General features: G+C 26.3%; 1 protein-coding gene across 1 annotated transcript in view; it reads right to left on the bottom strand.

The window, feature by feature from the left end:
- Nucleotides 1-9088, bottom strand: part of LOC117182124 — a 13968-nt gene extending 4880 nt beyond the window's left edge. The window contains exons 1-2 of the mRNA XM_033375164.1: nucleotides 8865-9088; nucleotides 5425-5558 (exon numbers count right to left, since the gene is read on the bottom strand). Coding sequence (XP_033231055.1) covers nucleotides 5425-5487 — 63 coding nt within the window. The 5' untranslated portion in view covers nucleotides 5488-5558; nucleotides 8865-9088. The remainder of the gene's footprint in view (nucleotides 1-5424; nucleotides 5559-8864) is intronic.
- Nucleotides 9089-16489: the final 7401 nt, after the last annotated feature.

The following is a 16489-nucleotide window of genomic DNA, read 5'->3' as shown; positions in this document are numbered from 1 at the left end:
TATCTAGTCGGGAGTGGTGCTGACTGAAAACAGATGATTTGGAGCGATTCACGCGCCATCTGTTGGTCATTCTAAGGACTTATTGAACTACCCTCGTATATACCTTTTTAAATTGGGTTGTTGGCAATTCGTGGTAAATTACTATCATTTATCCGTAAGTAATGCTTCCTTTATACGAAATCTAATAAGGGCTGAAATTACTGTATTTTGAGAAAACTCTGAAATCATCCATTTATTATAAAAAATATCATATAAGCCAAGGGGGAGAGGGATTTTTGGCCCTAGGTGCTAATATACTATTTTTTGATGAGATGAAAGCTTCCTTAATATTTTGAATCAATAAACGAAGGGTATCATGCCATAAGGGTGCAATACAGATTTTTAAAATTATACAAAAGAGACATAAACGTTTCTATAAATCGAATTTATATTTAAAAAAAATACTTTTTAGATAAATCAACGCTAAATTATAACTTGCAAAGTTTGGTTCAAACAATTTTATTACATTCTGGAAAAATGTAGGTTGATTTTTTTGTTTGGCTCGAGGAGCATTTTTTTCAATTTTGGGTGATGATAAAAAATCGAATTATCAATTTTTAATAATGTGAAAATTCACGTTCAAGCTTTTTGTTATCTAAATTGACACAAAAAAAGTTTAATCATAAATATTATTTAATTTCAAAATAATAGAGGAGGAATTTTATTTTTGCTTTGGGGTACGTTTTCTCAACTTTAAACGGTGAAAAAATCCAATTTTAAAATTTTGAAAAAAGTTAGAATTTACTTTCTAACTATTTAGTAGCTGAATCAATAAAAGATAGTTTAATTAAAACGCTTCAGTAGATTTCGAGAAAATAAAGGGGAAAATGTTGCTTCGCCCGAGGGATACATTAAAAAAAATGGTTTTAAAACTTTTTTTATCAGTTGTTCAGATTCATGATAATACAAATAATTTTCGTGGATTTTCATTGAAAAATATAATCTGATAACGTTAAAACTTAAAATAATGAAAACTTTTAGAATTTAGGCTTCTAAAAAAAGATATGATATAGACATACTATAAGTAGATAAAGCTGATAATAGTCAGACAACTGTACAATATAAGAACATTTTTACCTGAAGCAATGAATTATTTAACTATATCAATTTATATATCTAAGCTCAATCAGAAAATGAATAGTAAGTATCTAATAAATAATATAATTTATATTCTAAAATATATTTTACAGTTTTAATTAAATTAAATTATTTTTACAGCAATTATTGATTGCATAAATCAGTTTTACGGAATGATAATGAAAAAGAAAAAGTTCGTTCTACATTAAATCTCTGAGTTAATTATGAATCCAGTTTATGAAAAATGCGTGGGTTGAAATGGAAATACTGCTTTCAGAAATGGTAACTCATTACCATGGCTCTTGATTATAAAAGTCGTGGTACATTTTATTCATGTTGCTTTTGAATTACATTTACCACTAACTCTACGCTTTGAGAGGACGAATACGTGGGTGTTTGTTTTATTAAACCGAGAAACGAATAAAATAAACAGGATATAATTTATTCAATTTCGGGAAAATGAACACTGATTTTCCGTTAATATTAAATTTTCCACTCTATAGGATCAAAGTTAAATATTTAGTCTATTTGAGTAATTACGCTGAAGCGAGAATTCTAGGTTGGTCAAATATTAAACTGTGGATCGTGACCAAATATTGCCGATTCTGCGAATTCTAAAAAGGAAATGCAAATTTCCTCTTTTCAAAATTGCATACCGTATTTATTTAGAAACTGTAATTATGTTAATAAAAAAATCAAAATTAAGAAAAATATTTAATTGAAAAAATGGATGATTTTTTAATAGAAGCAACAAAATATTCTTTAATTTAACTATAATTTTTCTGAGTCAACGGGATTCAGTTCGTGGAAACTAAATAGTTTGAAAATATAAAAAGTATATTTTTATGAAAAGTGCATACTTATATTTATTTTTATTTTTTATTTAATTTGGTATTTTATGATGAAGACGTCTTCTGAGTTTTATGCGGGCTGAACCAATCTTGTAGTTAGCAGTATTTTTTAAATAAAATTTGCAATTATTAAGGTTTTTTTTCAAATTCTAAACTTAAATTATAAGATAAAATTTTCTTATGAAAATTTTTCAATCTATTTCTTAAAACAACGTCAGACAATTTAGATTTCAAAACTCTAGGGCTTTTCTCAGCAATTAAAGAAACCTATACCTTACTCAAAAAAACTAAAGTCTCATGAAAAGAGAAGAATGTTGTTTCGGAATATTCAATAATTATAAATTAAAAATAATCAAACTCTGATTTAGAAGTATTTGGAAAAATCAAGAAACGTTTTTTTAAAACTCTAGGACTTTCAGATTGGAGTTTATTTTCAATTTTCTAATCCAATTGTAATTTCATTGAATAATATTCAAAATGTTTAGTCCTTGAAATTTAATTCTATTTCAAGGACCAGAATTAAAATGATAAAATTCAATTAAAGATGACGTGCATCCCAAAATTAATGAAAATAATCAATTTCCTCAAAACCTATTTTAATTCGGAGGTATTCATAAACCACAGGAATTTGTAGATACTTTAAATTATTTGAAAATAAGATAGCTTCAAAATTGAGAGTCTATATTCTGATTGCTGTGAAGTAAAAAATTTCAGGATTTCGTCTTTTTTAAACATGTTTTGTAGCTTGAAATTTTTTAATTTAAAAATTTTTCAAGTTGAAATATTTCTAAAGTTTTTTTTTTTAATTTGATCTTGAAACATCGAAAGCTTATTATGTAACTGAATACCGATAATATAATAATCTCTAATTGAAAAATTTCCGAATAATGGCATTCCCAAAAGTTAAAAATATTAACGAATTTAAAAATTCCAGATATGCAAAATTGCCGAAAAAAATAGCTGAATTATGAAATATCCGCGACTGTAAAATTTCTGACAGAAATTTTCGAATTTGAGCGAGTAGAAAACTTGTTTTTAAATATATATTATTTATTCATAACTAATTCAGTAGTGATATATTTTTGTCAATAAAAATGTTCAAAAACATGTTTAACGTATTTTTTTAACTTATCATTTTAATTTCAAGTTACAATCATTTTGTTTAAATCCTTCCAGATGAATTTTTTTTTAAATGTGCACAGTATTTTCTTATCATTGTTATTTCCTTCATGAAAGTATTTTAATATTGTGTTCTTTATGAATAAATATAATTGACTAAAAACAGTTCTTTATTTTTCGAATTCGGTATCTTTATCGTCAACTTTATTATTTAGAAATTTTCCAAATCGTTACAATTAAAAAATATTCATTCAAGAATATTAAGGAAAAAGAAAATTCACGAGAGTTAATAATATAACCGAATTAAAAAATTTCTGAAATGGTTAAATTATAAAATATCCGATACTAGAAAACTTCTGAATTTAAAAATTTAGAAAAACTTTGTAATGGATATTATTTATTAAAAATAACAAACTATAATCTTTTAAATCCCAAATTTTTGAATGTTTAAAGTTTCTAGAATTATTGTTTGAATTTAAAATAACAATTAAGAAAAATATTTTTGGATATTTTTTTTTAAATTCTTGTTTTTTAATTTCAAAGAGTAATTTTCAAAACTTTAAACATGAAAAATATTTTTTTATAAATTTTAAACATTTTTTTGTTATAAATAAATTATATTTTATAGACAAATTTAATTGTTCAAATTCGGGAATTTTCTAGTTTGGATATTTTATAATTCGGTAACATTCTGACGGAAATGTTCAAATTCGGGATTACTATAAACTGTCGGAAATCTTATTATTCGGGATTTTTCGGCTGTTCCAAAAAATTGTAAAATTAAAAAATAATTGAATTACGAAGGTCCCGAATTTAAACAATTAAGCTTTTTTATAGATAATACTTATTTATTAAAAATAAAATAATCAATTACTTTTATTTAAAATGTTTAATTTTTCAGATTCGGGAATTTTCTAGTTCGGCTGTTTTATAATTCGGCAATTTACTGTCGGTCATTTTGTTATTCGAGAGTTTTGAAATACGATCATATTATAAACTTTTTGGGAATGTTATCATTCTGGAATTTATAAATTCGAGAATTTCATTCTTAGAGAATTTTGCAATGCCGTAAATTTTATTATTCGAGATTTTTCAAATTCGGTAATTTTATAAACTCTCAGAAATTTTATTATTTCGGAATTTTCCAATTCGTTACTATTATAAATTGTTGGGCAGTTGAATTAATCCGGAATTTAACAATTTGAGAATTTTATTATTTGCAAATTTTCTAATTCTGGAATTTTATTTTTCAGGAATTTTCTGTCGGAAATTTTATTAATCGGGAATCTTCAAATTCAGTAATATTATAAACTGTCGTATATTTTAGTATTCAGGAATTTATTGATTCGTTAATATTATTAACTTTTCGGGAATTTTATCATTCCAGAATTTACCAACGCGGTCATTGTATTACTCGAGAATTTTAATTTTCGGGATTTTTCAATCATCCCAATTTTCTGATGGGGAATTTTATTATTCGGGAATTTTACACTGTCGGGAAGTTTTTTATTTGGGAATTTTTTAATTCGGTAATATTATAAACTATTTGAAAATTTTATTATTCCGGAATTTATCAATGCGGTAATTTTATTATTCGAGATTTGAAAATTTCAGTAATATATTAAACAGTTAAGGAATTTTATTATTCCGGAATTTACCAATTCGGTAATTTTATTATTGGGGAATTTACAAATTCAGTAATATTATAAACTGTTCGGGAATTATATCATTCCGTAATTTACCAATGCGGTAATTTTATTACTCAGGAATTTTATTTTTCGGTATTCTTCAGTCGTCCCAATTTTCTGATGGGGAATTTCATTATTCGGGAATTTTAAAACTCGGTAATATTATGAAATGTTCGGAAATTTTATCATTCTGGAATTCGCCAATTCGTTAATACTATAAACTGTTAAGAAATTTTATTAATAGAGAATTTTTCAATTAAGAAGTTTTATATTGTCGGGAATTTAATTTTTCGGGATTTTTCAGTCGGGACAAATTATCAACAAATGAAGACTGAATTTCGCTCGAAATCAAAATTTATAAAGGATACATTGTCCTTGCTCTTGGTAAATTGAATCAAGTTCTAGGGAAGATTAATCGAAGGTGAATGTCAAGTGTTCGCGTGTGGGAGCTCTAGATCTTTGTAATTCGGTTAGAAAATTCATTCGGTTGATTCGAGTTTATACTTGTATGGCTCCCGACTTTACAAACGTAATAACCTTCATTTGAGAATTCCCTGAGTTGTCCAATAGGAAGTAGACGAATTTGACCTATTTGGCAAAAAAATGCACTTAACTAGAAAATCTGCGATATGAATTTCTTAATTACTGACCTTATAAATCCAATCGCTGGCTTGTTGCCTGAAACTGAGGGGGCGATCGACTAATCGAAACATAGAAGGGCCGTGAAAGCTTCTTCCGGAATTATGGGACCTTCTATCGACTTTGGGACTCAAGTTCTATTTGACTATAAAAAAAACAAGAAAGTTACGGGCTTATTTATAAATGTGTACAATTTTTTTATAAAATTTTATACAAAAAACTCATTTTTCGTGAAATAAATGTTATGGGGACGTTCAGAAAGTACGTCACGCTATTTTCAAAAAAAATTCAATCCCTCCCCTTCTTTGTAACGAGTTATTACACCCTTTTGCGTCAAAAGTTTTCTCTCGATTCCATTTGATAAACGACTAAAATAAAAATATGCTAAGATAATATTGTAATAAAATTTACAGGCCAAAAATGTCCAAAATGGTGAATTTCAAACCAAGAAGTATGATTTTTCAACCAAGAAAGATTACTTTTAAACAAAATAGTTGATTTTTTAACAAACAAAAATTAATTAATTTCAGACCAAAGTTTCATTTGCAAGCAAATAGATGAACTTTCAAGCTAAGGAGACAAAGTTCCAACAAAATTAATTTAAATTTGAAAAAAAAGAAATAAGTTTTCAACAAAATAATTGAATTTGTCCCCAAATAGATGAATTTTTAAGGCAAAAAGAAGAATTTGTCAAAAGACAGTCGAATTTTTAATTAAAAAGGGTGAATGTTCTATCGAAAGAGACAAATTTTTAATAAAACTATTAAATATTCAATAATATAATCAAATTCTTAACAAAATGATTTAGTTCTTAAATAAACACTTGCATTTTCTACCAAATACTTGAGTTTTAAAGGCTAAAAAAAGAATTTTGTAGAAGGCAGTTGAACTTTTAATTTGAAATTACGAATTTTCTACCCGAAAAGACGAATGTTTAGAAAAACTGTTAAATTTTCAACAAAATAATGAAATAAAAAAATGGTTTAATGTTGAACTAAACCGTTGCATTTTCAACCAAATATTAGGAAGTTTCATTTTCTACCACAAATTTGAGTTTTTAATGCAAACAGATGAATTTTAAATTAAGTAGTTGGATTTTTGAACAAAAATATGAACTTTTACTTGAATAGATGAATTCTCAAAAACAAAATTAAATTTTCAATGTAATAGTTAAATTTGTTACTACATAATTGAAATTTTTCGACCTATAAACATAAATTTTCAAACAAATAGTTGAATTTAAAAACAATCCATTACCAGCCAAAAAGTTAAACTTTCAAGCAAAAAGTACACATTTTCTATAAAATAGTGGAATTTCTAACGACAGAGATTTCGAATGTTTACTTTTAAAAGGATGAGTTTTCTATCCAAAAAGATTAATTTTTAACCAAGCTGTTAAATTGTCAAAAAAATATTTGAATTTTCAAAGCAAAAAGAAGATTTTTTTAGAAGACAGTTGAATTTTCAATTTAAGAAAATGGATTTTCTGTTAAAATGACAATTTTTTTCGAACTTGTTAAATGTTTAACAAAATATTTAATTTTTTAACAAAGTAGTTTAATTCTTAACCAAACGGTTCTATTTTATACCAAGGAATTGAGTTTTAAGGGCATAAAGAAGAATTTTTTAGAAGGCGAATAAAGTTTTTATTTAAAGGGACAAATGTTCCACACAAAATGACGAATGTTTAACAAAACTCTTAACCATTATGTTTGGTTTTGAAAACAAATCAGACGATTTTTTATTAAGCAGTTGAAGTTTTAAACAAAAAATATGAATTTTTAACTAAATAGATGGATTTAAAAAAAATCAAATTTCCAACAAAATAGTTTAAATTTTAAACAAAAAATATAACATTTGTACCATAAGAGATACATTTTTAAACAAGTAAAGAACGAATTTTCTACATCAAAGTTGAATTTTAACAATTGAAAGATCTTTTAATTACGAGCAAAAATTTAACGAAATTGTGAGATTTTCAAACAAGACGAATCTTTTACAAAACAATTAAATATTTCATTTGAAGGTATGGACTTTTTACAAAAAGAAAATTTTCAGCCAAATAAATTTATTTTTGACTAAAATAAGAGAATTTTCATACAAGAAAAAATTAATTTTTAACTAAAAAATAACGAATTTCCAACAAAATAGTAGATTCTTGAACCATTAAATTTAATGTTTAACACATTCAGTTCAACTTTGAACAAAGTATTTGAGTTAAAAAAAATTCTCAGTAAAAAATTTGATAGTCGAATTTTCAACTAAAAAGTTAATTTTTATCCATTAATGAAACAGTTAAATTTTCAGTTAAAAAACTTAATTTTCAAAAATAAATTTTTGTAACTTATATCAATTTTTAACCAATAAAATTAATGCTTAACAAAGTATTTTAATTTTTAACAGTGTATTTGGATTTTTAGCAAAACAAAAAATGGATTTTGAATAAAAAATGTTATGGTAAATCTTTCAATTTTATTCTGAACAAATTTTTTTTGACTTTGAACTAAGTAGTTGAATTTTCAAACGAAAAAAGGAATTCTCAAGAAAAACCTTATCGTCGAGTTTTCAACAAAAAACCTCATTTCCAAGCAATAATAAAATAGTTAAATTTCCAGTTAAAAACTTAATTTTCAACAACAACAAAAAAGAACTTTTAACAACTTATTTAAATCTTTAATCAAAAAATTATTGTTTAACAAAGTAGTTCAAATTTGATCAAAGCAGTTGCATTTTCAATAAAAATATATTATGCCAAATTCTCGTTTTCAGTCCAGTGTCGGAAAGTTTCCTACAAATGGTTTTAGACGCAATTCGGGGGGTTTCAAAATTAAACAGCCTGGGCCGCCTGAACCATTTTTAATTGGAATGCATAACATTGCGCAATATTCTCGACTGAGTACTCGCTCACTGCGGCTCATTCGAAACGAGAATTTGGTGTAGTAGAGTTTCTGGAAAACAGCAAAAAAATAAAAGAGGAGTTCTTTAAAATGGGATGAAGTGGGAAATAGTAGAAAGAGGGTGAATGTTGTGCTAGATGCTTTACTTATAAAATAAAATGAATTATTTTAATGTTTTCAAATATTACAAAAATAGCTGTTCCCTTTTAGATTTTCCGTGTGAGATGATACATTTTGCATTTATTTCTCTTCCCCTGCGTCACAAATCTTTACAAAACAAGTTTATCCCCCCACCTCCCCTCTTGGAAGTATGACGCAGTTTTTTAACGGCCCCTATGATTAAAAAAAATTATTTTTGTTCAAAATTTGAATAATTAGAATACATTCTCGACATCGACTTCCTTTTTTTCCAAATTTTCTGAGTATTTTCCAATTCTAATTTCTTCCCAAGTCTAAAATTTTTGTATGCAGATGAGTAGACGGCTTCGCGCCCGATCGCGAAGCGTTCGGTTTGCAGTCGAACGAAATCTGTGAGAAAAGTGTCTTTTTCTAACCAATAAAAATCACCACCACTGGACGACGCTGACAGAACGTTTTTCCAATTTGATTTGAAATTGTTGCATGTTCGTTTACTCGAGATTTTTCCAGCAGTAAATCCTCGTAGGCGAAATAAATTTTTGTCACGATTAACATTAAGTAAATGTAATAAAAAATTGTAAATATACTAGAAAATATGTAAATAACATATGAATGGAAATTTAGACAAAGGATCGCCGATTAGGTGACACAGTTGTCTGACGTTACTCGAGACATGTTTCACCTGAAGGTTGCATTTTTTTATATCGAATTCAATTTTAGAAATTCTGGGTGCTTTAGAGAAATTAAATTTGATCAATTCAAGTCTTTAAAAAGAAGGATGACAGAAATCCCAAATAATAAAATTTCCGAATTCGAAGATTCCTGAGGTATCTAAAATCTCAATAATGAAATTCCCGAAAAAAATGGTTGATTTGTAAAACTCCCGACAGAAAATTGCCGATGTAAAATATCCGAACTAGAAAATTCCCGAATTTTAAAAATGAGAACTTTTTAGAAATATTTTTTATTTATCAAAAATACAATATTTAAATATTTTCATAACAACATATTATTTTAATGTTTAAACTTTTCCAAATTTTTGTTTGAATTTGAAGTAACAATAATTGAACAAAATATATTTCTGATTGACAAGTTTTTTTCACTTATTATTATTTTGAATTCAAAGAATAATTTTAGAAATATAAAAAATTTTTAATATTACAAAAATTAAAATATGTGCAGAATTCCTGAAAATAAAAATAAGAATCTAAAGACCAAATTTGCACGAACGCCATAAAATGTTCCTATTGCAATTTGAAAAAAAAGATTTAAAGAAAGACAGATTCTCGGGTGTCTTAGAGAGAGAGAGAGAGAGAGTGGGGGGGGGGGAATTTTGGTTTCGATTCAAAATAAAGAAAGAAATAAAAAGGGAAAAAAGTGGATTTTGTTTGTTGCACATTAACTTGATTATTGGACGTTAAATTTTGTAATAAATACATTACATTATTCTATTCAATTTTTATATTCAAATTTTTCGGGAATTTAAAAATACAGTCAAATTAAATTTTGCAGGTTTCAGGTTCGACCATGTTATTATTCGGGAATTTTATAATTCGGAAATTTTACAGTATAGAGAATCCTCTTTTTCAGGATTTTTCAGTGGTCCCAAAAAACACTTATATTTTAATTTTTTAAATTAATTTTGAGGGAAGTATGAATAATGTCAGAATTCAACAATTCTAACTTTTAAAACTGATTTTTTTATGTGAGGAAAAGAAAAATATACTGAAAATTAATGCAAAAAAAGTGAAACTCTTTCATACAAATAATTTTTTAAGATAGAATTAAATTTTTGCTCAAATAGTTGAATTTTCTACGAAAACAATACAATTTTTTACCCACAATGACGAGTTTTTAAGAAAGTAGTTGAATTTCTAAGTCAAAACACCAATTTTCTGCAGATTGTTGATTTTTCAACCCGAATGTATGAATTTAAAATTAAAAAGTTCATCTTTAACCAAATAGTTTAATTTTCTAGAAAAAATTATATAATTTTTAACTAAAGAAGACCATATTTTAGCAAAGTAAATAAATCTTCAATCTAAGACATGCATATCGAACTATTAAAATTTATTTAAAAAAAAAAAGAAGTTCAACTTTCAATCAAGATGATTGATTTTCTATTGAAATATACTAATTGAGAAAAAATGCATAGATTTCCAACCAAATCAGTGAATTTTCAACTAAAAAGAATCAACGTCTAGCCAATAATAGAATGATTACACTTTCTGTTTGAAAAATAAAATTTATGCTAAAAAGATCGATTTTAAAACAAAATAGTTCATTCATAAACTAATAAACTGAATGCTTAGAAAGTAGTACAACTTTGAACCAAGTAGTTGAATTTTCAACCAAAAGAATTTTATAGACAAATTTTCAAACAAAAAGTTTATTTTTAATTGAATAGTTGAAGTTTCGAAAAAAGAATAACGTTTTTAAGCCAAACAGACCAATTTTCAACAAAGCAATAGAATTTTCCACCCAAATATAGGAATTTTCAACAAAAAAGTCACTTTGTATGCAAACAGTTGCAGTTTCTATGAATATAAAATAATTTTAAACCTACGAAGACAAATTTTCAACAAAAAAATAAATTTTCATCCGTGTTGTTGTAGCATCAAATAAAAAAGTCGATTTCTCAAGACAAAATTGGAATCCGAAATATTGGTATTACTTAGAATTGCTTGACTTGATCCGGATTACAAGCTAATTACTCGGATTACAAGTGAATTCAAGGCGGATTACTGCAAACACTACGAATTAGTGGAATTATTCCGGATTACAATTTGATTATTCCGGAATACTGGGATTAATCCGAATTACTTGAATGACTTCGGATTAAAAATGGTTTACGCCGGATTACTTTTGTAATTTTCAAAATACACTGCCGTGCCAAAGATTTAGACTACCTCTTTTTTATGACTGAATAAATTCTCTTAATTTTAATTATAAAAGAGCTAAAAAAATGTTTCTTTAAAAGGTTGATTGTTTTCGAAATTCTGTATAAAACAGGCCCAGGGCGAAGCCAATTTGTCTAGTGCTCAAGTAGATATTGCAAACATAGTAAAAATTTCAATGTTTTCTTAAATTTTCAATAATTTCCGAAATGGCTAACATTTCTTAATATTCTTAAGCTAATTTTGAAGCTTTTTTCACCGTATCACAACAGATTATGAATATAAATCGTAAACATTTTCTTTTTGAATTGCAAGAACTTGAAGCTGTAACAAAAAAATTGAAAAAATTGCAATATTATTTTTGGTAACAAAAATATCTTTGTAAAATATATGGCACATATAATCATGAAGTTTGTATGTAATTTACTCAAAAATATATAATAATTTAACTTTAATTCTGAGTTGCCTACAGATAAGATGTTTTCAAATTTTTTCCAACTTTTTTATTACAACTTCAACTTCTTGCAATTCGAAAATTTAGGAAAACATTAAAATTTACACTATTTTGTAAATATATATTTAAAAACTAGACTAATTGGCTTCACCCTGGGCTTATTTTATGAAGAATTTTTAAAAAAATCAAACTTTCAAAGAGAAATTTGTTTAGCTCTGGAAAGTTTGATGTAATTGAAGAAAATAATTTACTATTTGTCAGGATTCAGTAATTACTAGTACAATATCCTGATATAAATCGAATCGCATTTCACGGACATGGATTCTGGAAGCAGTAAATAGGAAGGTAAGCTCGCTCACGTCACACGACCAGGTTCTGACCTACTGACACGATCCTGTGACGTCACGGGAACGAGGAAAGTAGTAGTGAAGAGAAATGTGGAAAAATTGACCCACCCTCCTGGAAAGAAAATCACTGCAGAGTGCACAGGTGGCCGAGACGATATATTTTTTTTTTCATATTGCATTTTATTTTCCAGGAAAATCCTATTGCTTGCCTTGAAACAAGAATCCTTAGACATAAAACAAGACCGCCTTTATTAAAAGAATTTTTTTTGCAAGTAGAATTTAGGGCTTACAAATTTGATTTCTTTTGAGATTGAAATTAAATTATGGACTCTTTCCATTGAGAGGTTTGAAGTTTGGCTTCAAAATCTTTTCTCTGTTCTCTTCTTTTGCTCTTTTTAATGGAATTCCTATTTTCCCCCTATTTTCAAGAAATTTCCCATTTTTTACCTTCCTTCATTCAAATGCGAACCACATTAATAGTACTCAATCAAACAACCATTTTTAGCTGAAAATTGATCGTTTTTAGTTCAAAATTCGACTATTAGGTTTAACGTTGGACTGTTTTGTAAAAAATTTATGTTATTGGTTAAAAATTGAACTATTTTGTTGAAAATTCGCTTTTTTGTTAATGAATGTTTTTTACTTTAAATTCCTCTTTTGTGTAGAGAATTAATGTTCTTCATATAACTTTTTAGTTAGAAGTTAAACTAATTTTTCAAAAATACATTTCATAATTTTTTTCTTTAGATGTCGCTTTTTAGATTCAAAATCAACAATCTGATGGACATTTTTTCATTATTTAGCTGAAAAATCTTACCTCATTAAAAATTCAATTCTCCTGCTGAAAATTCTCCTTTTTCTTTTAAAAATTAATTAGTTTGATTCAAATTCAACTATTTGGTTGAAAATTAGCCTTCTTTGTTGAATTCAAATATTTCTGATTTAAAATTAAGATCTTCTGCGGCATAAATCTTAACTATTACATTTTTCTTTGAAGTCTATCCTTTTTCATTTTAAAATTGAACCATTTGTTTAGTTATTCAACTTTTTGTTCCAAAATTAAACAAGGTTGTCAAAAATTCGTTTTCTTTTTCTTTTGTTTGTTAATAATTTATTTGCAGTTAAAATTACCACTATTGCATTTTTCGTTAAAAATTGATATTTCTGATTAAATAATGTTTCTTATTCAAAATTAAAATGTGTTTCAAATTAATTATGGACTATCGTATCATTTTTTCTTGAGAATTACTCTTTTTTTATTAAATATATTTTATTATATATTTTGTTAGAGATTTATAATATAGTTAGATGTTCAACTGATTTGTGGAAAATTTAACTGTTTTGTTAAACATTTGTCTTTTTGTCAGTAAATCCATATTCTTAGTTAAAAATGCAAATTTCTTAATTTAAAATTCGTTTCTGAAGGTAAATCAATTTTATTACAAATTGTTCATTCTCCTATTATCCCCCTATTTCCGTAAAAATGGATTTTGGAGATGAAATATCCACTACTGTATTTTTCGTTCAGAATTGATATTTTCGGTTAAATTTGACAGGTTTTGTTTCACAAATAAAATCTTTTTTTTATTGAAACATCGACTATTATATTTTCTGTAAATAATTTAAATATTTTTTTAAGGAAAAATCAACTATATGGTTGAAATACTTTGATGCAAATTTATTTTGTTGTTGAAAATTAATCATTTTTATTGGAAAATTCAAAAATGTTCTCCCTTCTGTTTAAAAATTCATATTTTTGGGTTATAAATTCAACAATTTAGTAGAAAATTGATGTAATTTGTTGTAAATTTATCTTGCATTTTTTTCTTAAATTTCATTGTTTTTGATTTTAAATAAAAATCTTGTTTTTTGTCGAAACATTGACTATTACATTTTTGGATAGGAATTCTTTTTTTTATTGAAAATTCTACTAATAGTTCAAAGTTTAACAATTTTGTGGAAAAATACATTATTTTGTTGAAAATTTAACTATTTTGTTAAACAATCATTTATCATTCTTGTATTTAAAATTTATTGGTTAAGAATTTAATTCTGTTAGTGAAAATAATTCTTTATGATTAAGAAATTCGTCCTTTTCGTTGAAAATTCAACTGTTTGTCGTTGGACTTCAATATTTTTAATTTAAAAATGCAAATATTATGTTGAAAATAGGTCTTATAAGATTGAAAACTCAACTGTTTTGTTGAAAATTTAATTCTATTGTTGTAGTTTCAACAATTTTGTTAAAAAGTTGTTCAAAAATAGTTTTTTTTTTCAATGTTTCAAGAATTAAGTTTCTTAACTGCAAATTCAACTATTCCACTATAAGTTTAAAATTCATATTCTTAGGTAATAATTCAACTTTTTAGGTTGAAAAGTGATGTGCTTAATTGGAAGTTTGTTTTTTGTGATAGAAAATTGTTCTTCATAATAGCTGAAAATTAACTTCTTAGTTAAAAATTTATATTTTCCGGTTATAATTTCGACTATTAGGTTGAGGAGTTACGTAATTCGTAGTGAACTCGTCTTTTTTTCATTGTCAAACTTCTTTTTGGGTTGAAAGCTCAACTATTAATATAGGTTCAAAAATTGATTAATTTATTGGAAATTTTTTTACTGTTTTGACTAAAAAATCTTTCCTGTTTGAGAATTTAACTACGTTGTTAAAAAATCGTCTGTTTTTGTTAAATTCAACTGTTTTAGATTTTAAATTAAATCTTTTTGCGGCTGTGATATCAACTATTAAATTTTTCGTTGAGAACGAATTTTTTGGATAGCAACCACGAATGCAACCATGAATGCAACCATTTGCTTAAAAAATTAACTATTTTACTGAACATTCGCCCCTTTTTGCTGGAATGTTCAACTGCTTTTTAAAAATTCATCTTTTTGGATTGAAAATTTCTTGGTTGACAATTCAACGATTTTGATAAAAATTCGTCTTTTCGTGTGGAAAATTCATAATTCTTAATGAAAAATTGAACTAATTGTTGTTTAATTGCATTATGTTTTGTTTGAAAAATCGACCATGTTGTTAAAAATGGTTCTTTCAGGATTGAAAATTTAAGCTTTTTTTTAAATTTCATTATTTCGTCGAAAATCAAAGAATTTTGATAAAAAGTCTTCCTGTTGTTCGAAAATTCAAGACCTTTGCTGAAAATTCATCCTCTTGATTTGAAAAATAATCTTTCTTGGGTAGAAAAGTTTTTGGTTGAAAAGTGATGAAAGTTCGTATTTTCTATTAGAAAACTTGTCCTTTTTGATTAAAAATTAAACTAATTCGCATGTAGTTTTCTTATGTTTTGTTTGTAAATTTGACAATCTGGTTGAAAATGGGCCTTTTCAGATTGAAAATTCAACTTTTTCCAAAAATTTCATTATTCTGTTGTAAATTTAAATATTTTGTTGGAAATTCAACAATTCTGTTAAAGAGTCGTATTATTTGTTCAGATATTTAAGAGCTTTGTTGAAATTCATCGTTTTATTTGAAAACTCACATTTCTGTTAAAAAAAATTTATATTTATGGCTTGAAAATTCGAGTATTTGATCAAAAATGCAATTATTCGTAAATAAAGTTGATTCTTTTTCGTTTAAAAATTCCATCGTTTGGTCAACAATTCATCTTTTAGGGAATAAAAGTTAACTGTTTTCTAAAACATTTATCTTTTTACCTTAAAAACTCAACACTTTCGTTGAAAATTTATCTCTCCCTATTTCTCCTGTTTAGGAGTCGTTTTGACAAGAATTCCTGCCTCTCATTGAAATTCTTGACGATTTTTTCAATTAAGTTTTTTTCTAATTTGCAGGACTTAGTTCCGCATGCTATTCACTACTGGTCCGTTGACTTTGATTGTATCTCAGAAGGCACTCAACAGTCCGTTGAAGAAATTCCTGTGGGACCTACGTTACCAGCGGTAGACACTTTCATCTTCGCCTCGAACAGAAATCCTCAGGTAGCGCCAATTTCAGTAACATTTATTATTTTCTTTAGAGCTTAGAACCACAAGGGTTTACCTCGGCTGTACTATAAACTGTGGTGAGAGAGTGTCTTACGAGCAAGTCTTGCTGCGAATTACCTTATCTCCTACCGCAGAAACCACTCATATGCATTGCTTAGTTACAACCATATTTCTTCTTTACTACCTTCTTCATTTCTTAATGGCAACGTTAAAAAAAAAAGTTAATAGGCATTTATTGTCGCCTTTAAACTAAAATAAAGATGAAATAAAGATAAGAGCTTCAAAGTGAGAAAAAAAATAAGGCATGGTAATAAATATATATTTTTTAAAATTATTTAAAGCAGGCTTTTCATTCCGCTACTTCCCCTCCTCTCAGTTCACCC

This window comes from Belonocnema kinseyi, chromosome 10, assembly GCF_010883055.1.
Source record: "Belonocnema kinseyi isolate 2016_QV_RU_SX_M_011 chromosome 10, B_treatae_v1, whole genome shotgun sequence".
Lineage (NCBI taxonomy): Eukaryota > Metazoa > Arthropoda > Insecta > Hymenoptera > Cynipidae > Belonocnema > Belonocnema kinseyi.
This window is presented reverse-complemented; position numbering and strand designations above follow the sequence as displayed.